We start from the raw sequence: 11,181 nt of genomic DNA, 5'->3' as shown, positions 1-11,181 counted from the left end.
AAAAGCAGCCGTGTTTTGTATATATAATTCAATTTCAATTCAGTTTATTTATATAGCGCCAAATTCACAACACATGTCATCTCAAGGCACTTTACAGTTCAACCAGTATATATACATTATACATTTTCTTGTGTTTTTTTTTTTACATAGGAAAACACTTTATATAAAACTGCTCTTTTAGATAGATGATTAAATGAGTAAATACAGCAGAGTGAGGGAAAACTGTTTAGCTAAACGGCAGTTTTTGATTCATCAGGTATCTGAGATCATTTCAACTTTGTCCATAACCCCTCATTTGTTAAAGAAGGTCAAAGGTTAAACTGAACTCAGCAATGGCTTATGTTTGACCTTGCAGGATAGAATCATAATCCATTAATATTCCTTAGAATGTCAGAGAGAACTTAGAACAAACTTTTGTATCTCTCTCTCTCTCTATATATATGTGTGTGTGTGTGTGTGTGTGTTTCACTGTGACTTATTATTCTAGTAAAATAACATAACATACAAAAAGAAAACACCCTTTTATGAATCTTTTATGATCTTTTAACCGTTTTCAATCATCCCTAATTTGTTAAAGAGGGTCAGAGGTCAAACTTGAACACACCAGCTGTTTGCGTTTGTCCTTCTAGGCAGAGGCGTAGCTAAAAAAATGTTAATAGGGGTGGCCAGTCAAAAACCAATGTAAACTGAGCGATGGCCGAAAGCGGATAGGTGCCAGAACCTCAGGGTCCATCTACGCTGTTCCAACAGGAACGAGGACAACATCCATATTTTCTAAACAAAGACAAACTATACTTTCCTACAGCCTTTTGATTACAAATAGAAGCATATATTTAAACATCCATGTTGTCTAAATAAAAGGTATAGTGGACAAAATGTCTGGGAAAAACATCTTTTCCATTTTCAATACTTACTTACTTTTATCAAAAATGTTTTTGCATAACAATATTACTGTAGATGCACTAATATCTACATTAAATAGATTTTAAGTTATTATTAAAGTCGTTATTTATCTATGATTTCACTTAAAACTCCTTGATGACTTGCAGAGACACATAATTTACTCTTTACCCCATATAACACAAAATGAGGATCTTAAAAGAGCATGAATTCTCTATATATCAACTTTAATGTTGTTACTTTGATGTGCATAATTAACCACAGCGTTTTAGTTTTCAAGTAACTTTTAATATATTAAAAATTTTATGTTTAATAAGTTTAAACATTTCTCTTTATAGTATTACTGCTGCGGCCGTCTGTATTAGAGGGCGAGAAAAATGGAAGGGGTGGCCTATGATTGGTTAAAGGTGGCCATGGACACCTCTGGCCCCCCATCTAGCTCCGCCCCTGCTTCTAGGAAATACATACAGCAGTGAAAACACAACCGGCCAATGAGGCAGAACTTCAGTTTTCAAAAAAAGCAGGAACAAAAAAATAAATAAGCACAGTTCTGTATGTATAAATTAATGGCAACTACTTCAGCTTGCATTGTTAAACATCTGTGAGCAGCTTTCTGAAAAAAAATTAACTCGGTTTAATGTTGAAATCTGCTCCGCTTCCCTTCAGACACTTCCAGGTGGCATCATCATCATCATCCAATCCCTTCGTTGTCCTTACATGCGACTCTTGCTGCGTTTGTATAAAACAAAAATTAACACTATAGATGGTGACCATATAAAGATAGGAGAACATTATAAAGGCACAACTGAGAGATTTTATATGGAATTAAATAAGCTGTGGAAAGAAAATAGCAAAATAAAGAGAAGGACTGATTGTTAAATTTGATTTGATGAATAAAGAGAAGGACTGATTGTTTTGTAAATTTGATTTATTTGATTTGGTAGAAAAGTTTGTAAAGAGCAGCTTTAATCACACAGACATCAATCAACCATCGGAGCATGCGCGTTACAGGCTTCATAAACTTTATGAGGGTCGTGCGTCATTCGTTAGGAGAAATAAAACAGCCGGATGACAAGGAGAGAACAAACTGAGGGACAAATGAACCTTTTTTTCTTTCTCTCTGGGTTCGTTTAGAAGGATCCAGCAGAGGCAGAAGGCTGACTCCGAGCATCTTTAACCATTCATAGCCTCACATCCCTCCGGATCGTTTAATCAGGGAGCGCGCACAGCTCAGAGGACCATTTTACGCACGGGCACCAGCAGGCGCGCAGCGCGGCCGTGGAGATAACCGATCCTCCTGTTGCGCCATGGAGAACTCCAGCGCACAGACAGCTGCCATCCTGGACTTTATCTCCTACACTTTGAAGCAACCTGTGGATCCGCGGAAACGGAGCGTGATGGAGGGCTTCTCGGTGCCCGGTGGGGCCATGATCCTGGAAAGCAGCGCACTCAGGACTGATGCTGGACTGGGATTAATGAGCGCTCCCCAAACAGAAGCTCCTCACCTGGTGCCTGCCTTCTGGGACTCCCCGCTCAGCCATGGCATCAATGTGTTCGTCGGACTGGTCCTGTGTTTCACCATGCTGGGCCTGGGCTGCACCGTGGAGGTCAACCAGCTCGGGGAACACATCCGCAGACCCATCGGGGTGCTGCTCGCTCTGGTGTGTCAGTTTGTCATCATGCCTCTGGTGGCTTTCCTTCTGGCTTTAGCATTTTCTCTGGATGATGTGGCAGCGATGGCTGTGCTCCTCTGTGGCTGCTGTCCTGGAGGGAACTTATCAAATATCATGTCTCTGCTGGTGCACGGAGAGATGAACCTCAGGTAGATCTTCTCATTTACGCACAGATATCCAAATATCTCTGCGTTTACCTAAAGTTTTTACATCTAAGGTGAAGCAATAATCCTCCTATAACCGCGCTTCTGTCCTCTGCTCTCCCCAGCATCATCATGACCATTTCCTCCACCCTGCTGGCGCTGGTCCTGATGCCCCTCTGCCTCTGGATCTACAGCCGGGCCTGGATCAACACGCCTGTGGTCAACCTGCTGCCCTTCGGGGCCATCATCCTCACCCTGTGCAGCACTCTCATCCCAATAGGTCTGGGTGTTATGCTCAGATACCGCCACACGCGTGTGGCTGATGTTGTTTTAAAGGTATTATGGCCGAGTTATCTCAGCTCCAATCATATGTCACTTTGTCATTTTGCTTTGGGTTTATAAGAGACCAACTTTGCGCAAAGACGCACTGCGTAAATTCTCCAGCGCTTGTCATTAGAAGTTTAGGATGGGGAGGAGTGAGGAGACAGTGACATCAGAGACACTTAGTCAGGGAAAGCTCCTCCCTGTGCTTTCTGAGAAAAGGTCTCACATACAGCATCAATGGGAATTTAGCCAAAAGGGGAAGGAGAGATGCAGCCATGCTGGAGTTTCAATGGAGGATAAAACCAAAACTCTGACCAGAGATCCTCACCAAATGGCAAAAACATATTCCTCCCCCTAATTAGTGCAATTATTAGGTATTTTGCAACAGACTAGCATAAATTAATTCATAACTGTGAAGTGGATGAAAAACAACATAGTTTTCAGTATTTACTTGAAATTTAAATCATAAAGGTTTGTTGTGCTGTCCAATGGAATGCATTTAATAATCACCAAATTATTTATCCACATGTATGTCATGGGAGTGGGCATTTATCGCATCTTTGCACGTTGTCATTTTTATTTATCATCTAAAACATTAACTAGAATGAATGATGAACAGTCAGAATGTATTTTTTCTTTTATTTTATTAACATTGGCAGATTGACAAATTTAAATAATATGATAAACAAAGCGGTGTCTATGAGATGTTTAATGATAGAAATCATACCTCTTTATGTAGCTGGTGTCCTGAAGAAACAGAATTTAAAAGTGAATATTCTGTAAGAGTATTATTGGGGATCTTTGGGCTATAATAGCTGTGGAAAGCAGTCAGAGCCATAGAGGGACCTAGGAAAAGACTGCAGAGAAGCTATGTTTTTTATTTTTATTTTACTAAACTCTCTCTGTCAGGATCTTGGATCTATGTTAGAGTGAACAGACAAGTTTTATCAACAGGATGGTGGGAAACTGGTCAGAGCTGGTGAAAATGGAAGGAGTTAAACACAGAAGAAAACCTGCAGAAAATATTTAAGGCCAGGGAAGAAGTTCAAACTTTTAGCCTGAGCCAGACTGGATCAAAACATGTTTATGAATGACCTCAATCATTTCAGGAAACAGAGGAAAACATATCTAATCTAACCTGGAGGGTAACTAATGTAGCAAAATAAAAACTGGGAGAAAATGTCCTCCTTTACATGTGCAAAGGTAGGAACAAACTGAATTTTGCTTTATTTTAGCATAAAAGGGCTCTTGATTGAGAATAAAATGGACAAATATTTCAGATTATTTGTAAAAACACCTAAATATCTATGATTTTCCTTCTACGTTCCAGTTATGCACCACCTAGTGTTGGTCTATCACATAAAATCCCAATTACATCCCCTGAGGTTTTTGATTTCATGTAGAAAAATGTTTCTTATTGAACGCTTTTGCAAACAAAATATAACCAGAAGTTTGAGTTGGTCTGTCGATCTGATTGAATGATCCTGCACCCACAGGCCTCCCTTTGGTCCCTGCTGGTCACCCTGGTGATGCTGTTCATCCTGACAGGAGTGATGCTGGGCCCAGAGCTGCTCTCCACCATCCCTCCCTCTGTCTACGTGGTGGCCATCCTGATGCCTCTGTGCGGGTACGCCGCTGGTTACGGCCTGGCCGTGCTCTTCGACCTGCCCCCCAACAGTCGCAGAGCTGTATCCCTGGAGACAGGCTGCCAGAACGTGCAGCTGTGCACGGCCATCTTGAAGCTGGCCTTCCCTCCTCAGCTGATGGGTGGGATGTACATGTTCCCTCTGCTGTATGCCCTCTTCCAGGCGGCCGAGGCCGGCATATTCATCCTGGCTTACAGGCTGTACAGGAAGGAAGTTCTGCATAAACCAGATCCTTTGATGGACGGTGATGAAACAGACATATCCTACCAGAGGTTCCACGATGAGGACTTTGAGCCGTCTTATGGTGCTGTTACAGTGAGTGACACAAACACCATCATGTTAGAGCCCTGTCCTCCTGATCCCACTCCTGTTTAATCATTCAGGGGGAAAAAAAAACATTTATTTGCTGCTGCTATGAGAAATAAATAAATAAAAGTTGCCATTGCTGTCACCCATTTAAGAAAAAAAAGAGGAGATAATGATCCAGATTAATGTTTAGCCTAAGCTTACTTCATTCAAATTAATCACTGATGTATTTTAAAAGGAAAAGAAAAAAAAAGCCTTAAAGATTTATCATCATGTGCATGTTTTTTTTTGTTTTTTTTATTTGGAAAAAGGGGCTGAAATATTATTTAGAAAACAAACATATCAAGATTATCCATGTGCCAAACCGATCAAACTGTATCTGTAAATGATTGAATGGAACAATTAAAGTCCTGATGTATTTTACCTTCAGTCACCTGTTTCTCTGGTTTCCTGCTGGGTTGAACCCAAACACCCATGGGCGGTTCTAGACAGGGGCCAACAGGGGCCAGTGCCCCTGTAGCCCACCTGTTATGGCCCCTGTACCGAAGACATAATACTAAAAAAAATTCTAATGATGATATTCACTGGAACAGACATGGTTACTGATAGGTCCTTTGGATCTATTTCAATATTTTTTCTTAAAAAAAATTCTGTTTTATTAATTATTTAAAAGTAATAAGGTGATAGCTTTAGTGATATTGAGATAGGATCCCAGTTTTCATCTGCTAAATAAAAAAACACTAATTTTTACAGCTGAATTTATCAGCTTTTCTTGAGTTCTAATCCGGATTTAACTTTAATTTAGAAATATGTAAAATTCCTAAATTATGAACCTAATATTCCAAATAATAGCTTTATTTGACCTTTTAGATATTTATGTGCCAAGGGATTTTTATTTTGATTTTAACGATAATCCAAATGAACATTTTCAAGCCAAAAATAAATATTTTCAGTTGGAGAGATATAATTTTAATTAAACCTAATTGAATGGAAATTTCACTTCATGCAGCTCTCTTAATGTATTTAAATCCCTTGCCTTTTTTTTTTGTTTTTTTTTTTTGCTTCATGCTTTTCTGTGCCCCCATGAAAACAGGCTGGGACCCCGGCACGGGAACATTAGTTCTAGAACCGCCACTGCAAACACCTGAAGCCAATCAGAGTGATGGAGTCTCCCTGCTCTCCAATCTATTTAAATTGTTCAAGCAGGAAGGAAGGCCTGTTTGAGCAAAGAAAAAATGGCAACATATGGTGAAGAATCAGTCGACAGATACTTCTACTCCTCTTACAACCCTTACATGAGCAGGTACAGCCGGCCCAGAGACTCCGGGTGGAAATATAAAGGTTATTTTCCCCACTGTGGAGATGACGCCTTCAACAACCACCAGCGCGCCCAGCTCAAGTCCATCTTGTCCCAAATCAACCCTAAACTCACCCCGAGGCTCCGGAAGGCCAACACCAAGGATGTGGCGGTGCAGGTCAACCCGAAGAAGGACGCCTCGGTCCAATGCGCCATCGGCCCGCGGACCCTGCAGGCCATGAAGCGGGACTTCCAACGCAGGAGGCGGCAGGAGCCCAGCAGCCCGATAGCCGCGGGTGGAGTGCGTTACCCACGGACCCTGGGGGTCTACTCCCCCATAGCCTACAGGAGCGTCACGTCATTCCTCGTGGACGAGAATAACAACAAAGAGGTTTCCTCTGAGGAGGCGCCGCCCGGGGAGCCCCACGGAGACCCGGAGGAGAGGAAGGATGGAGAGGAAGGGAAGGATGGAGAGGAAGGGAAGGCTGCGAGGCCTCCGGAGGAGAAGCTGAAGGTGAAGAGTGAGCTCGCGCCGCCGGCGGCGGACGAATCAAAGGGCAACAAAGCCCGCGTGCGCTTCCAGGTGAGTCTAGGCGCGCGCAAAGTTTTTTGAAGAGCAAATTATATTAAACCTTAAACCAAGTCATAAGGATGAATTAAACAACCAAGCATTAATCTTTTTCAACTCTTTAAAGTAAGATAAAAAGTTACCGAAAATGGAAACCCTCTTAATTTAAAGCCACATCATTGGCAAAGATTGGCTAGAGGGACTAAACGTATTTGGTGTTAAAAAAATAAATGCGTAAAATAGAAAAGTTGCAGCAGTTGCTTTCATTTAAGTGACTTTATGTCCTATTAGTTCCTGGAACAGAAGTACGGATATTATCACTGCAGAGAATGCAATCTGCGATGGGAGAGCGCCTATGTGTGGTGCGTTCAAGGCACCAACAAGGTGAGTAAATTCCCATGAGCATGGATGGAAATCAAACTGATCTGTAAATGGAGGATTTATCTATAGTGTGGATGCAATTCAATCAGGATTGTTGACCCCTACTGTTTTCTAGGTTTACTTCAAACAGTTCTGTAGAAAATGCCAGAAGGCCTTCAACCCATACCGTGTGGAGGACATCACATGCCATGTAAGTTACTAGCCTGCTTATTAACTTTAATCTTTTTGCAACTCAGTCACTTTTCTCGATCTCCAGACTTGCAAAAAGGCGCGCTGCTCCTGTGCCCTGACGCAGCGCCACGTTGATCCCAAGCGACCTCACAGACAGGACTTGTGCGGCAGGTGCAAAGGCAAGCGGCTCTCCTGTGACAGCACGTTCAGCTTCAAATACATCATCTGAAGCTCATCTCCAGTCGATTCTCGAAACGCACCCGCTCTGCCGTCAGTCCTCTGCTCAAAGGGCCACTCCAATGCAAAGCACAAAATTTGAGGTTTCAAAACTTTATTTTTTCCATGTCTGTTTTGTTGAATCTGTAAGCACATTGTGTCTTGCAACATAATAAATGACTATCTTGCATTCAGGATTTAAAGTGTTTTTGCATCAAGTTTGCATGTTATGTGCAGCATGAAGTTGACTAAATGACTGGATGTCTCCTAAAGGAATGAGTCTTTATTTTATCCAGAGAAGGCTGGTAGGTGGAGGAAAATGAAAGCTACATTTAAACAGAATAAAACTCAGATGTACCAGATGAGGAATGAGTTCAACTGAAAGCATTCAAAACGGTCCCATGATCTTCAGTCTCTAAAGGAATGCATATTGATGCCGCTCGGCTATTCGATGGTTCCAGCCAGAAATGAAACCCAAAGGAAAACCTGTTATCAGCTGGAGAGACTCAAACCTGCTCCTGGCTTTTGTTTAGCTTTATACATGCATCCATTTTTGGATGAACAGTGCATTACACAAAATTACAAGGGGAGGAAAATACTGGTTTTACACTATACAGTTTTTAAAATGTATACATAGTACAATAAGTTATGCTTTCAATATAAGCTGTAGCGAGTCTGCACTTAAATGCATTTGTGTATGAGCATCTCCCAATATATAACCACACAGTCGAGAGTCTAAAGGCATCTACTTATTTGGTTAAAGAGTGAGTTTTGCATGAAGACCTGCTGAAGGGAACTCATCTCTGAGCAAACATTTCTCTTTATACACTCCCTGAAAGGCAGGGGTTTTCCCCCCACAGGATCACATGTTAAATATTCTAACATTTACAACCTAGGATGTTAGCTCTAATAAAAAATACATTTCTCAAAAAAATATTCTTGCAGTGCTTCTCTCTTCCAAGCATGCGTTTGAAAACTCTCTTTATAAACAAGATGCTTGAGTCTTGGTGGTGCATCCTTACATGGACTGTACACGCTTCAACACTGACTCCCAGATTAGAACCTGAGGAGGCCGCCGCTCAGTGCCGAGGCCTGGTCAGATTAAGCAAAAGGTCAAAATAAAATTGTCCTTCCAAACTTCAGACACACCACCACATAACTTATTGCAACTGAAGTTTGCAAGTTGGCTTAGTCTGGAAAAAGCTATAAGCTTGAAGCATTCATACAGGTAATATTAATGCATGAAGAGTCTGTTATTCCCACGCATCCTTTAGCCCTTTGTATGTGGAGTCTCTTGTCCTCTGCCCCGCCATTCTTTACAGTGGACAGGAGGCGTGTAAAACAGGGGGGCTGATTTCCATCCGGTCCGGCTTACAGTCCGGTGCTGAATGTGGTCGTGTGAAGCTGGCCCGCCTGGGCCTGACTCAGAGCCTCACGGATCTGCAGGTTGAGCTCCATGAGGCGGGTGCTCGCCTGAGACAGGTCCCTGCTGGGTCCCACCACTGCCAAGCAGCCCGTCTGGCCCAGTGTTTGGTGACGGAAGTAGATGTGTAGAAGGGTCTGAACTGCGTTATCCTTCTCATTGCCGAAGATGTCATTAGGCCACAGAGACCTATGAAAAAGGAAAGACCGAATAATAAATAAAAGAAACTATTAGTAATCAAGCTTCATATTAAAATTACAATCATTTCACAAAAATCTTTGTTCTGCTTCACATGTAAGGGAAAATTTCTAAGATCTTAACATAAAACAGTCATTTTAAGCATCAGATAGTCTGGGCAGGTGGGGGGGACTTACTTTGAGGCCAGAAATTGACCAAAGGCATCAGGAAAATCTAACGCTAAAGCCAGAAAGAGGTTGAATGAGGCCCAACTAGAGAACAGACCAGTTCCTCCTCTACAGAGACTTTAAGACGAGCAAAAGTTCTACTAGAAATAAATTGCCGTTTAGTTGCTTTTCTGAAAATCCTTGTGGGATTCAAGAAGTTGAATATAATTAGATTTTTATATTAAATATTAACCCCTTAAGACCGGCGGGCCCGGTACAGACTGACACCTGCTTATGTTTATTTATAGAAATGAACAGAACACAGTCAAATGGTGTTATTTGGGGGGAAAAAATTGGCGAGGCTAAATATTTTTCATTTTTTCTTTGTTTAATCACCTATAAATCATACATTGTGACATTTAAAATAGTGGTTTCCCCTGAAAAATATTCGTCAATGCCTTACTGTTATACAAATACAAACAATTGTATTTCCAATTTATAGTTTGAGAGCTGCACTTGCTTGATTCACAAATCTAATATCAGGCGGAATTTGCTCCAAAGACCTCTGGGCTTAAGGGGTTAAAAAGAAACAAAACATTGGACCCAATTTAATACCAAAACACCGCTTTTAGAAGGGACAGCCAAAAGCACAGTGGTGTTTGCATGTCTGCAGGGGAACATTTCACATTTTCCCAGGTTAGAACCACAAACTTTATAAGATTATGTGCACCAGACCCATAAAAGATACAGCAGAATTGTACAATAGAAATAATAAAAAAATGAGTATATATTGAGTTTATGTTTCAAAGTTTATATACAAATTTGAAACTGTGGTATGCAATTTTTATTGAGCCCCTTTTACTGTGGTACCCTGAAATGAAATTCAGAATATTTCAAAAGAAGAAATTAATTTATTTCAGAATTTTAACGTAACACTTCTGGAAGTAGAGATGCACCTGAAATTAATCAGAAATTTTAGCTAAAAGTGATTTAACAAAGTATTGAGCCGGATTTGGTTACAAAGGAACGCTGCTGCCACATTTAACAAAAAACATGCACTGGTAGTATATCACGTTACAGCACAAAACATATGGTATTAGCCAATGTTTAATTTCTGCCAGTTGGTCTTACCTAAAGATTTTGATCTGTGTCAGGGCAGAGCTGAAGTCTCTGGCTCTCAGTGTTTCAATCAGTGACTGGATTGCCGTCTCAGTATTGGTCTGGGCGTTGTCTGACATGCACACATCCTCCTGGTTGTCATTTCCTGTTTCTGCCTCGATCAGACAGCTCTCAAGAATAGTGAGCTCCTCAGACATGTTGGTCACCTTGGAAACGGGCAGGAAAAAGCATCAGTTATCCCTGTATCATTGAGCTAAATAATGCATGCAGACATGTGCGACATAAAGCTAGGTCAGCTGAATACAGCTGAAGTCTATAATAACTGGATTATGTGTCCCTCTTCAATCTGTAAAGGCAGTGATCTAATTTTACCAAGTACCATAATCTGATAAGGATTTCATTGTGTTTTAGATGATCTGTGATGCAGATTTGCTAATGAGTATTTATATAATCTGTGCTTTAAGTGCACATCTTAACAGGAGCAGATTTCAGTTTAATGCTAAATGACCTGCAGAGCTGAGGAGGAGATAAAAAACCAGGGAAAAAGCTGTTTGTTTTATTTTCTCTGGTATGATTTTACAATAAAGTGGATAAAATTTGATTAACTACCAGCAAACTAATAGGGAACTAACTAGTACCCAGCCTTACTATGGCACTACTGCTTAGTTAC

At 41.1% G+C, this 11,181-nt stretch overlaps 3 protein-coding genes across 4 annotated transcripts in view; 2 read left to right on the top strand and 1 right to left on the bottom strand.

Moving 5' to 3' along the window:
• Positions 1-1,896: 1,896 nt before the first annotated feature.
• On the top strand, positions 1,897-5,189 carry slc10a4 (solute carrier family 10 member 4). The gene is made up of 3 exons (XM_015394303.1): positions 1,897-2,722; positions 2,842-3,052; positions 4,537-5,189. Exons 1-3 carry the CDS (start codon positions 2,208-2,210, stop codon positions 5,059-5,061), a joined length of 1,251 nt encoding a protein of 416 aa, XP_015249789.1. The 5' UTR covers positions 1,897-2,207; the 3' UTR covers positions 5,062-5,189.
• An 892-nt stretch (positions 5,190-6,081) lies between these two features.
• zar1 (zygote arrest 1) lies at positions 6,082-7,663 on the top strand. Its single transcript, XM_015394305.1, has 4 exons — positions 6,082-6,872; positions 7,149-7,241; positions 7,354-7,428; positions 7,495-7,663. Exons 1-4 carry the CDS (start codon positions 6,228-6,230, stop codon positions 7,636-7,638), a joined length of 957 nt encoding a protein of 318 aa, XP_015249791.1. The 5' UTR covers positions 6,082-6,227; the 3' UTR covers positions 7,639-7,663.
• Positions 7,664-7,749: 86 nt separating this feature from the next.
• The window catches only part of fryl (FRY like transcription coactivator), an 87,260-nt gene continuing 83,828 nt past the window's right edge, over positions 7,750-11,181 (bottom strand). For both annotated transcript variants that reach the window (XM_015394309.1, XM_015394308.1), the window contains 2 exons: positions 10,524-10,717; positions 7,750-9,237 (listed from right to left, as the gene is read on the bottom strand). In XM_015394309.1, the coding sequence (XP_015249795.1) occupies positions 8,997-9,237; positions 10,524-10,717 (435 nt within the window). In that variant the 3' untranslated portion in view covers positions 7,750-8,996. The remainder of the gene's footprint in view (positions 9,238-10,523; positions 10,718-11,181) is intronic.

Source organism: Cyprinodon variegatus, unplaced genomic scaffold (assembly GCF_000732505.1).
Source record: "Cyprinodon variegatus isolate N-32 unplaced genomic scaffold, C_variegatus-1.0 Scaffold680, whole genome shotgun sequence".
Classification (NCBI taxonomy): Eukaryota; Metazoa; Chordata; class Actinopteri; order Cyprinodontiformes; family Cyprinodontidae; genus Cyprinodon; species Cyprinodon variegatus.
This window is presented reverse-complemented; position numbering and strand designations above follow the sequence as displayed.